This window comes from Magallana gigas, chromosome 10, assembly GCF_963853765.1.
Source record: "Magallana gigas chromosome 10, xbMagGiga1.1, whole genome shotgun sequence".
NCBI classification, from domain to species: domain Eukaryota; kingdom Metazoa; phylum Mollusca; class Bivalvia; order Ostreida; family Ostreidae; genus Magallana; species Magallana gigas.
In genome coordinates this window covers 10,307,043-10,319,938 of record NC_088862.1, presented here as the reverse complement: position 1 = coordinate 10,319,938, position 12,896 = coordinate 10,307,043, and the positions used below count along the sequence as shown (strand labels likewise).

Genomic DNA, 12,896 nt, shown 5'->3' with positions numbered 1-12,896 from the left:
TTTTTTTCATTATTTCTACAAGGTTATTTATTGCAATGATTTTTTTCTTATTATCCAAGATAATTTACTTTATGCCCCAGTCACACATTCACAGATCAACTCCACGGTTCTACTACGGAATATTTTCCACGGTCGACACCGGAAAATCAAATAATCGTTAATGCCACATTCACACATTCACGGATCAACTCCCAGGTTCTACTACGGAATATTTTCCACGGTTGACACCGGAAAATCTAATGATAGAGAGTTAGTACGGATGCACTACGGAATGGATACAAATGATACATACGAATTACTACGGATTTATACGGAGTTAAAACGGACTTCTACGTTCTAAAACGGTTTAGTAAGTTTTTCTAAGGAAGTACTACGGTGGTTTCATCCGTAGTGGAATTTTGAACATGTTCAAAAATTGTCACAGCTTTACAAGTATTGCTACGTTTGGATACGATAACAGACGGAAAAGCCACGGGTCAATACATATCGCCATGAATGATTCCGGATCGCTTCCGTAGCTAATCCGGCATTTAATCCGTGAATGTGTGAATAGGGCATTAAATACGTTCCACGATAACTCTTTATATCAGTTTTATTTAGTACATTGGAATCATTAGATTTTGTGGTGGCTCAATTTATGTGGAATTTATCATTCGCAAATTGATATCTGCCGCAAATTAATAAATAGCGTTATAAAGTCATATTTCCTTTCATAAGAATAAGAGAATAAACAAAATTTTCTTCACACAGACTTGGGAGATTTAAGCAATCCACAGAAATTAGCCCCCATGAATTTTAAAGATTCCAGAGTATATACAATTCTTATTATCACAATGTAACTATCTTGTAATCCGCATGATACTTATCCATGTAATTAACTTTAGTCAAATAATTGGAATTAGTAATTATGATCTAACTGTTTGTCCAGCTTTATTTGCTTCTATAAATGGCGCATATAATACACATACAGAGTATACAGATGATTTGATAAAATGTTTTGCAGTAGTTTAATTTTCTTTATCCCGGATCTTAAAAAAGGCATTTTATATTGTACGTCTTCCAAGCACATTTTGTCCAGTTACACTCCCGCTCAAGGTTCTCGTTAATTGGGGTCGGTTTCCATTAGAGAAACTTAGGCGCTGCCTGAGTTGTTGTCGAAAGGGGTCTCTTGGTAACATCAGCCGGGAATTTCTATTCCTAAGCTGACTGAGTCGCTGAAAAATTAACCGTTCCTGTCGACGAATGTTTAGAAGCTCTCGTCTTAGTGCTGCACGCTGCTCTGGAGTCATGTTGCGACGTGGTCTACCAGTAAGTGGAGGAGATTGCCGACGAGGAGGTAGCGGTCCGTTTAGATTAATAATACTGCCTGGAAATCCAAGTCCAGAACGGCCAGGTCCTCGTTCTTGCCTTCGAATCATCTCCTCTAACATTTGATTTTGTAACGCTAACTCACGAAGGGTAGTAGGATTTGGACTACTTCCACCTCCTCCAAGAACTTCACGAGGTATGACACTAAATGGCTTTGGTTCTGATGGAGCATTTGCAAAGAATTCTCCACCGTCTACTCTGTTTTTCAGAGGGATTTCTGGTTCCATTTTTTCACCCCCTGTCCTACTTTTTATTTCCATCTGTATGGCTCGCAAGTCAGTTATGAATCTTCTCCTCCTCTCCCTGTTCCCTCTTGCGTTTTCATCTCTGGTTAGTCTGGTTATAATGCCTTAAATATTCAAAAACATTTATTAAACTCAAAGACTTAAAATTAGAATAAAAAGCTAGCAGGAAAAAATAAACAGCTTATGTAGAGACTAAATTTTATTGGGCATGTTTTTTTTTTTAGAAACTGAGCAAACTATATGAAACATGATTAAAATAGCTCTGTATATGGACCAGCCTTACTTTTTGTCTGTTATTTTTAACCTTTTTTATGTTAGATAAATTATCATACTTAAGTTCCGATCCAAACTGCAAATTGATCTGATGGTAATTATATTAAATACTATTCATAACCATTATACACTTGTTGATAGATATAAATCATTAGCGGAGTTGATTAACAAAATCGACGCTTTCATTTACCTTATAGAGACGTGTAGAGCGTTAATATTGGATATGAGATAGTTGAAGTAGAAATTTTTAAACGAAATACTATTTAAAAAATCGACTGCTCTCTGTCTCTCTGTCTCTATCTTTGTCTGTCTATGTCTGTCTGTCTCTCTCTCTGTGTCTCTCTCTGTCCCTGTCTCTCTCTCTCTCTGTGTATCTTTGTCTCTCTCTCTTACCTTGTTGGTAGGCTTCATTTAGGGCATTGAATTGCGCGTCTAGTTCTTTGATCTGATCCCGAAGATATCTCTCTGCTGCAAGAAAGTCCTGAATCGGGTCCTCATTCTCAGGTGGAGATGTGGAAACAGGATCTTGACTCGCAGCACCCGGGAGAGGATTATAAGGCATTGGGGATACAGACGTTATTGGAGCATTTGGTCTTTGGGATGTAAAATTTTCGAAGTCGAGAGTAACAATCTGTAAGAATTGAAACAAATAATTTTCAAATACTATCATCGGTAAATACATGTATCATTGGTATATCAAACCATTATTTGTTGTCAGAAAGTAACGTATTGATCGATCATAAACAAGGCACTCGCTTATCACCGCTGCAATCCGAGTTCGATCCCCGTGATCGACAGTAGTTGTATGTGAAAGGCGAAGGTGGTCGCCCTCTTTAACAAGTGAGTTTTCTACTGGCACTCTGTCTTTTTCCCACATCAATGATTCTCTCGCGCTAATATTTGTGCCAACGAAAGATATTAATACAAGTATATACGTTGTATAACTTGTTAATAAATCGTTGTGAAATAAAAAAAAATTAGTATCCGTCTCGCTGCGAACATTTCGTAAAAATCTTGTTTAGGATAACTGGTTTTGAATATATTTAAAATGATTTTCTGTTTATAAATTTCATCCAAAAAAACACTTCTTTCGTACCATTTGTTTCAGAATATAAAGATATGCTGACTAAAAACATGTACTGACGCTACTCAAATCGTTATTTTTGTTATGTCTTATATACTCGAAAGAGGTACGTAGACTCGTTTTTGAAAGAAAGCGAGGGTGGGGGGTTCGGATTCACCCATAATGATAATCTTACACAAAAACCCCCCACAAAAGACAATAAAAAGACGAATATTCGCAATTCATGAAAGTAATAAATACAAACCCGTTGAAATGAGGGGATAGGGGTTTAGTAAAACGAAAACCATTTTTTTTTTTCAGTTTTAATTTTTTTTCATTTCTCTTCAATGTGTCAGAGCCCGCTAAAAAAGGGAAGAAGGGTATCCATGGTAACTTAATTCTTAAATGTATGTTTAAAAATAAATCTGCTGCTAGAAAAAGTAAAAAAGTTAGGTGTGCCCCCCCCCCCTTCATCCTTCTGATGCTAAGTGCCTGCAAAATTCTGGAATATGACTACTTTTAATAGGCAATGTATATTGCAGAATTAGTTTAAGAAATAAAATATGTGAGAAAATATTACACTTAGAAACTTGAGTTGTAAATGAATATGCATTTGAATAAACCATAACCTTATTCATTTAAAATTGTCATGTTGTATATAGCTATTGGATTCAATTTTGAAGCTGTACAACTTCAATTATTATACATGTACCTCCTGGAGTCCATTTTCAGGATTAGTCCTTTCTTTAGTTATTGTTGCAGCTCCGCCCTGTGCATACAGTTCAAGCATTTGTTTGATTTCTTCTGGTGTGATATTATAGTCCCTCATTATTGTTCTCAATTCGTCGTTATAAACTACCTGAAAACAAACAGTATTTACGTGCTTAGCAAATTTCACGTTGTTAAGATAAAACAACCGATTTCATTGAAAAATAATTTAGCTGCATTGATTATGTTTCCAAAGCATTAGAATGACTAATTCTAAGTTTTTGAAATCATTTTCAACAATTAATTTACTTTATTTCTTTACTTAAGACATGGAACAAACGTCTGATCGCTTCAAAAATGAAAACAAAAACAAAAACAAAAAACAATTACATGTATACCATAACTCCGCTAAATTTTGGGAATATAATTTCTGTAATTCACATCTGTTATATATGTATTTCACGTCAGAGAAAATACAAACAAAATATGCCAGATATTTTAGAATATTTAACACTTTTCAATTCACAAAAAAAAAAACGAAAATTTTAGATTTAGCATATTTTGAAAAAATTTACATAATATATGAAAAAAAAACCTCTCCCCTACAAACCTCATTTTACGTTATGTTTTTAGAAAAAAGGGGTATGAAAATATAAACTTGCCTGTATATTTCCTACAGATATCTGTCCATCCGCCTGAGTTCCACTAGATCTTGATCTTGAGGAGGAAACGCCCATGTCAGTGGGCCTTGGCAATCCGGTTGGTAACATCTGATTTGTCCTTGTTTCTTGCGGTGGGGGAAAGTTTATCCTTGCTTCGTTTTCCATTCTATTTCTAATCATTTGATTCGCCATCTCGTTTTCCATTTTGTTTCTAATCATTTGATTCGCCATCTCGTTTTCCATTTTGTTTCTAATCATTTGATTCGCCATCTCGTTTTCTATTTTGTTTCTTGCCAATTCCGCCGTTAGTTGACTTTGCATGGCAGATTGCATATCTTGACCTGCATTTCTAGATGCTGCGTTTAAAGCAGCCATTCCAGCTTCTAGTTCTTGAGGCGACGGTAGCTGCTCATCTAAAGTAAGTTGATTTGAGGGCACTGGTACATTAGCAACGGGTTTTTCACTATCTGTTCCTTGGCCATTTATGGTGCAGGCCAAGCCGAGAAGAGACATAATCAGTAGCTTAGGATTCATCCTGGCAAAAAAAAAAAATTAAAAAATGACAGGCTCTAAAGTAATTACATACTTACATTCGATAATGTATAATAATTTAAAAATACATAGAGCATTCTGGATTAATCTTGAACGATTATCGGGTTGTAATTACTCTTAAATGTACTTTGTTTACGGTTAATATACATTAAAATCATAGAAACAGAACAGATCGACCGAGCATGTACTATGCCTTTAAATTATTTTTCTTCAAAGTCGGAACAAAAACTATTTTATTGTGATTTTAGTAGGTTGGCATTGCAGAGGTTCAAATTATGTACAATAGATAACTATGCCTGTTTCCAATACCATTTATATTTATTCGATCAGGCTATACAGGTTAGAAAGATAAAATTATATCAGAAGGAGATCTTGAGACATTCGTGATATTCTAAAAATTTGAAAACGCTTAATAACAAAATGCAAAAATTAATACTCGTGGTATAAAATACCCTAAATAAGAGTGTTAAAGGAAGTTACAAATAGTCTTGATCATTTAAAATGTTTTGCTAAGCATTATTTTTTGGTCGTCTGTAATAAAATTACGTCATAAGTAAACGGCATATACATTTCACATCAACTTATTTATTATGGGTCTAATGTTTTGTTTATAATTACTCAAAGTCGAAAATCAACTATAGATATGTTTTTTATATATAAGAATTACTAGAATATGATGAATCATACAGAGACTATATTGAATATTTCAGAATCATTTGTATATAAAAAAAAGATAAAAATGCAAAAGAAATACTAAATTAATAACTCAGACTTTTGAAATTAATAACAAAAAAATATCTACCGTTAACGATCGCAATGTACAATATACTAGATATATCATATAAATTGAAAAACATATTTTTTGTGTGAAAAATTCAAACCTGCTTTTGTGATAGAATCCCCAAATGAATTGCGCCGACCAATTGGTAGATAAGGACAGTTCGATGAGTATTTATTGGAGAACATTCCCATTTTCAATCACTTGTAATCGATCACCCCTTCCCCCTTTCCCTGTGCTTCATTAGTTTGATTCGTTTCATTAACCTTGAGGTCATAAGACTTTGTTTAGAACCGAAGGCATTTAGGATAATATAATTAAGCAAACCACAAGAATGGGTTGACCCATGCTCAACAATGAAAAATATTTACCACATCCCTTTTAAAAGGAATGTCGTGAGTTTACAAAGTATTACGATGTGCCCTTCTTCTTTCCTATGTACCTGGAAAACACCAATCCCCCCCCCCAAAAAAAAAGAAGAAAAGAAAACCAAACAAACACTGAAAAACACAGACTCTTCTTAAATCCAAGTTGCTAAGAAACTAGTGAATTACATAGTTCTAAACGCAGCTTATTAACTTTTCAAAATACATAATTACGTAATGTTATTCTCTCTTCATATAACTACAAAATCATTGTTTTGACAGTTTCGCCTTGTTTGATATTCCCAATTTTTTGAAGGGATACAGTTGTTAGTTATATTGTATCAGTCACCTTTGAGTCTTTCTCATTAATATAATGAGAAAATACATATCTGGAGTTTTTAAAAGGATATTTACATCGATGGTTATGAAAGAAGATATTTTTTTCTGTATCTTTTAAAAAAAAATGTATAATAGGTAAGCGACTAAACGATGTAATATGTTTTACGGTGCGACCGTTGGGGCGAGCGCAGCAGGTGATCAAAATGAATTATGATAAATCAATAAAAATAAAAGTAGTGACGTAAAGTAAATGAATTTGAATGCAAAATAAAATAAATATACCTATTTTTCCAGTACATTTTCATTATTCATAATGCATAAGATTTTTTATTTATTAATATACCAATCTGATTAAAATCAGATCTTTGTAACGCTCCGAAATTCTGATAGTCGCTAACCAAAGTGTATCGACATCAGAATTTGTCGGAACGGATCAAAGATCTGATTTTAATCAGATTGTTTATATACTGGTCGCACGCAAATATAGAATTTATCTCAGATAAAATGTTGTTGAATAATAAAGATGTTAACATAATGAACTTTGCAGTTTATTTCCTCTTTTCTTGCACCAGACATTTTTATTAAACTTACAAATAAAAATTGACTCATCACAGATTCCCCCCTCCCCCGTTTAAAAAAAAAAATCAAATTTACGTATAAAAAAAAATTGTTGATCACATAAGGAAAATGGATCCCCCGGGAGCATGTATTATCGTAAATAGTAGTGAAAATAAAGACACTTTTAAGCAGCTAAAGAGCTAAATGCATACCACGCACTCCCCATTCCCCACCCCGATTAGAATTTTCCTGATTTTGAGAATTTTATTTTTCTTTTTGCTCATGAAGATTTTTTGAATGATGTTGCCACGCCCCATTTAAAAACGTTCCTGGAATTTACCGTAAATTTAGTGAATAAAATAATTGTGAGCATTCATCCAAATGAGAGCAAGTTACAGCTGTTTCCTATCTCTGAAGAAATGTCCCGATTCGTTAGCTCTGCAAGATTTTGAGAAGATTTTGGTATTTATACTTCAGGCCTCAGGATCATGAAGCAATCTTAGACTTAAGTCAAAAACTGTATGCTCTCTTAATGTCTCTTGATTGAAAACATTGACAAAATTGAAATGTTACTAAAATTGGCTTGATATATAAATTTGTTAATTACAAATTTTGATCGTCATTTTATTATGAACAAAAATTTTATGGCTGACTGAAATTTTGTCTTAAGTCTGAAATTCCTTCATGATCCTCAGGCCAGCAGATTTACAATAACTACTTAGAGTAGTTTCCCCTTATTGTGACGTCAAAGTTCACGTCGGTCAAGTGTAGTCTGTCTCTTTGAAAACACCCTAGAAAAAACTACGCGAAAAATACTGTTTGGTTTACTTAAAAAGCATGATGTTCTGGAAATTACACAATTTATCTGTTTCTCAAAAGTTTTACTTTGATTCTCGCGAGATGGTATCCAGTCTAGTGAGATCGGCCGACATTGAGGAATTGCATTGTGGGTCGAAATTTACTGACTCCGAAAAATTCTGTCGGATCAATGTGTAAGAAATCCATTGTGACGTCACTCGAAAGGACGATAACTCCGGGAATTGGCGTTGTTTCAATGCATGTACGTAGTCTTTTATCTTGTTCTCGTGAGAGTGTGAAATGGGAAATCATAATTACAGGGAACTACTGGGACGATTAAAACAAGGCATTACTGGTCCGATTTACTTACGCCAAAAAAATCCGTTGAATGAATGTGCAAATAGTCCGAATTTTCTATTCACACACGCCTTGCCGGTAGAGCTCGCTTCGCGCCGGCGCTGCGCGCCGGCGAGCTGCGCTCGCTATTAAAATACAGTTTGAATGCCTATAAAGCATCGGGAAATTAACTATATTGGAGTTACATCTCCGCCCCGGCCAGGGCTTGAACACACGACCTCTGGAACAACTCTCAGCAGTGAGTGGCCACCGCACTAACAACTCGGTCATCTAGACAAGACTACACGCAGATATTGAACTGCATTATTTGTAGCATTTCTTTTAAACATGAACAAGTCGTATTTTAGTCCTTATTTTTTACATCATTATCTATTATGGTTCTTATATTCCAAAATAATTTACTCCAAACACGTTTCGCGATGATTCTTTTATTTTTATTCTAATCAGTTCTAGTGTATACCATTTTATTTCATTAACAATCTATTAAATATGAACCGCACGATACTCATACTGATCCAACGCTTCTATTGAACATGACAACAAAAGGCAATTACAAATACTGTTAAAAACCTCTTGATTCTTATTTCTAATACTTAGAATATCAACCTCAAATATGAAAATGAAACTTATATCGGCATTTTTTAATGATAGAGTATGTTTAACATAGATCTTAGTTTCATTCTCAGGTACTAAGAGAAATGCAGAAACTGTACAAGCATCAACATTTGTACGTTGAATAGGCTAGTTAATACAATCTAATTGCATTCTCTCAAATCTTTCAAAATACTAGTATGCGCTTTTGGCTTTCTTAAACTTTTTTATTGTATTTTGTAGATGTTCTATTTCCAAAAAAAATATTTTTATATATATAAACAAATATAACATAGTTTCACAACTTGCTGCGAATGTTAAAAATAGAAATTGAGTTTAAAGAATTCCTAGTACAATGAGTGTTCAAATTAATTCAATTTCAAAAAGAAATATCGCATACATGTACATTGTACATGTGCGTATAACCTTGTGATTATACAACTGTGAGTAAAGTGATGCTAGTCAGATTCAAACGTAGGCAAATTTAAGTACAGTCATATATTTCACCTGCAGTTCAGTTCGTCACGTATTTCAAATTGCAAAACTTTTCATCTATCAACTCAAACTGCCATTTAGATTACACTATGGTATTGATACATTTGTTGGTCGCGCAGTTAATTTGTCAAGTGATCAGTCATTATCACTCCTGCACTACCGGACAGAACAAGTGCGCGGAAGCATTCCCGAAGACCAATTGACATTCGTCGTTCTTTGTCTACTGGAATGTGTAATATAATTGATTACGTTTATTGCCGTCATTAAACTTGTTTAATGGCATTACCCATTAAATGTAAAAAGTATATTTATCAAAATGTAATTTTAATTGAAATAAGTAAACATAAACTAACTGTTAGCTTATCAGGCTTTATTTGCTTCTGTAAATGGTGCATTTTATACACATAGAGGATATTAAGATATATATTTCGGATATTGATAAAGTTGGTTTCTCATACGGCGCGTCATTCTAGCACATCCTGTCCAATGACACTTCCGCTCAAGGTTTTCGTTCATTTGGTTCCATTTTCCATTAGAGAAACTTACACACTGCCTGAATTGTTGTCGAAAGGGGTGTCTTACATTTCTTCACAACGGCAGGGGATTTCTATTCCTAAGCCGACTGAGTCGCTGAAAAATTAACTATTCCTCTCAACGATTGTTTAGAAGCTCCCGCCTTAATTCTACACGCTGCTATTGATTCGTGTAGCGACAGAACTGACTTGGACATTGTACGCCAGGACTTAGTCTAGCAGTAAGTAGAGGTTCCCTATGAGGAAGAAGCGGTATGTCTGGAAGACAAAATACTTGTTGGAATAAATTAAAGACCAGAACGGTCAGGTCCTTGTTCTAATCCCATTCCTCAAGTATTTGATTTTGCCGATGTTACTCCAAGATTTCAGTAGAACTTGCAATCCTTTCACTTGTTCGCGTAGTTTCTGTAGATCTGTTTTAAATGGCCTCGGTTGTAATAGACTTACGCAGCTAGGTTAAGGCCTCCCGTATATTTCAGCTCAAGAGTATCTCCAAACCTTTCATGACGCTAGCTCCGCCTATTATTCATGATTTCGTCTTCTTCCTATTTTTGATCTAGTAGAGCAAAGGAAAATTTTTAGCTTAATGTTCTCTGATATTCATTAAACAGTCTTCTGAAAATTTTATTATTTTACAGAATCATTGTAATTTGATTAAGATAGGGCTAATCGTTTTTATCAATTTATATTTATTTATTTATGACATACATGTATCACATATATATTATACATTGTATGTTACGTGTAACAAAATATACCCAAGTGTGCTTAAAATAAAATTACCACAAATTCTGAAACATCTGTTTTATATTTGGATATTTTTTTTAGAAAAAGATGTTTATGGTAATCTAACAACAAAATTAGATGGTAAACGTGATGATTTTTTTTATTTTTTTTGGTCAACTTCCTCTACTTATCTAGCAATATACCATCATCACCCGGTCATGGTGTCTATGTCTGTCAGCTTATTCGTTATAAAAGAGCATGCGAACAATTTATCAAAGGTTGACATATAGCGTGTTTTTTTTTTCTGAATAACATTAGTAAGACCAGTTTTTGGTGTCATTACTTTTTTCAAGGTACGACTTTTACAAAAATAACGCCGTCTTGGTCAATCTAAAACAAAAACAGAAGATATGAAAATATTTTTTGTTTCTTCTTTCACGCGCCGTAAGAAAAAACCCAAAAGATTAGAATAGCACCGCCTTCTACTTAGATCTATCGACAAAATTGGCGACAACAATAATAAGAGGTATACCGTTAATTTTGACAGATTCTGCAAGGAAAGAGAGAAAGAGACAGGCTAACAAGGATAGGAACAAAAGAAGAATCCTTATCTCAGACCATGTAGAAAGATGGAAGAGAGTTAAACCAAATTGAACTCAATTTTCCATCAAATAAGCTGTGAAGTTGCAGAGGTTTTGCTAACATGTTCATGTGCCATGTGTATCGTGTCTTTACTTATTTATAACCTCAAGTGCATTTTCGTATTGGAAAGTCTTTAAAGAAAGGAGAAATCAGCACTGTCATTACATGTATCTTTCGGGGGAAGGCATCGTCACAAACCACGGTTTTGAGTCCACAAGTGTCCTATCATGTAATCTACATTTTTTTTTTATTTCAAATAAAATCTGATAATGCATTAATAATGATGAAACTATAAGAAAGCAGCTTTGCTATAGTTAAGACAGTTTTTAAGACAAAATTAAAGCTGTTTAAAGAAACTAATAATTGTGAGTTGTGAAAGTTTGATTTAAATAAAAGTACTTAAATGTATAATATTTCTGTTTCCTTATTTTTTATTCATATCAAATCATATGCTCTTTTGATGATGACAATCTTATTTGATTAGTTGAAATTAGATTTTTATATAAAACCCTCCAAATGATTTTTGTTTTTGCTATACCATCTGTATATTACATGCGTGTACATTGAAGTAATGCAAATCTAGACAAATATCAGGACCAGCGTATCTTTAAAAGACATTTTAAAGAGTGGTGTAACATACCGATAAATATTACTCTATTTTATGTAGATAAACACTTGACAGCATGAGTTTGTCTTATATTGACGCAGATACATATCGACTTCATACATGTAACATTTGACAACATTTATTAATACAAGTACCACGGTACATGTTTACTAGACAGGGGTGGATTCATTTAAAAAATGTTCGTGGTGTATATGACCTCTTATTTATTTTAAGAGTTTTAAGCCTGTTATTCACACACTTGAATAAGGCTGAAGTTATAAAGGCAAGACGTCCAGCCCCATCCAAAAGCTTACATCCGAACATGTGCCTATCGGTGCTCGGGTATTGAGGAATTCATCAATATATTTGTTAAAACTAAACAGAATAAATTAATTAAAATAGAAAATGTATTTTTTAGGTAACTAATTGAAAGCTTCAAATAATTACTGAAATTACTGCAGATAAGGAATGAAAACCAATAAACGATTTCAATCTTTAAATTTTGCCCGCTTTACAGCGTAATATCATTTACCCTTGCTCCTGATCATCAGTGCATTTAAAAATCGGCTCTTTAGCATTAAACCATATATACCTGTCAAAAATAGCAAAAGTTCAACGATACCTATTCAATTCTTAGGATTGGGTTTGACATTTATATTTTTTTTTATTAAATATCAGTGATTATAAAGAGTGTTGGGAACAAGTTGCGGCTTGCAAGGAAATAGTTTTTCGACACATGGAATGACTCTGCCATCAAGGGAATTTCTAAAACGTGAACGATCGCTACAACAATTAAATATGCTTATTGCACTGTTTTAGTTGCTCCCATCATTTTTTAGATTATGGAATTAATTTTCTTTTAGGTAATATAAACAACAAATTAATCTTTCATTCGTATATCGTTGAACTTTTACAATAAATAAAGTCACATGTAGCTGTTCTTTTTTTTAACATATCACGTGGTACAGAGCTGATTCAGTGACTGATTTCGGTGAAAATGTATGCGAGATCGATACATGTAGTTACATAATGATATATCATTGTTATACTGGGATGAGTTTGCAAATATTGTCTAAAATAATTATCAAGTCTGTTTTAGTGCATTTATTTTACATTGAATTCCATGGGCGTTCTTAACCTAGCTTTCAAATAATTCTTCATCGTCTCCTCTGCTTATCTGAGGCACTCGTTGTTCCGTGTTTTTGCACTTCCTGACATACTACTTATTTTCATCTG

General features: G+C 33.7%; 1 protein-coding gene across 1 annotated transcript; it reads right to left on the bottom strand.

Annotated features, from left to right (window-relative positions):
• Positions 1 to 911: 911 nt before the first annotated feature.
• On the bottom strand, positions 912 to 5,814 carry LOC105346499 (uncharacterized). The gene is made up of 6 exons (XM_066073715.1): positions 5,753 to 5,814; positions 4,599 to 4,854; positions 4,316 to 4,520; positions 3,662 to 3,804; positions 2,280 to 2,517; positions 912 to 1,717 (listed from the first exon to the last, which is right to left on the bottom strand). The coding sequence occupies exons 2-6, from the start codon at positions 4,851 to 4,853 to the stop codon at positions 1,044 to 1,046; spliced, it is 1,515 nt and encodes a 504-aa protein (XP_065929787.1). The 5' UTR covers position 4,854; positions 5,753 to 5,814; the 3' UTR covers positions 912 to 1,043.
• Positions 5,815 to 12,896: the final 7,082 nt, after the last annotated feature.

Excerpts from the sequence above, each read along its gene's own strand:
- LOC105346499 (XM_066073715.1), bottom strand. The coding sequence starts at position 4,853 with ATGAATCCTAAGCTACTGATTATGTCTCTTCTCGGCTTGGCCTGCACC. Across the intron at positions 3,805-4,315 it reads TGTAGGAAATATACAGGCAA|TTTATAACGACGAATTGAGA; the intron begins GTTTATATTTTC and ends GTTTTCAGGTAG. Across the intron at positions 1,718-2,279 it reads AAATGAAGCCTACCAACAAG|GCATTATAACCAGACTAACC; the intron begins GTAAGAGAGAGA and ends TGAATATTTAAG.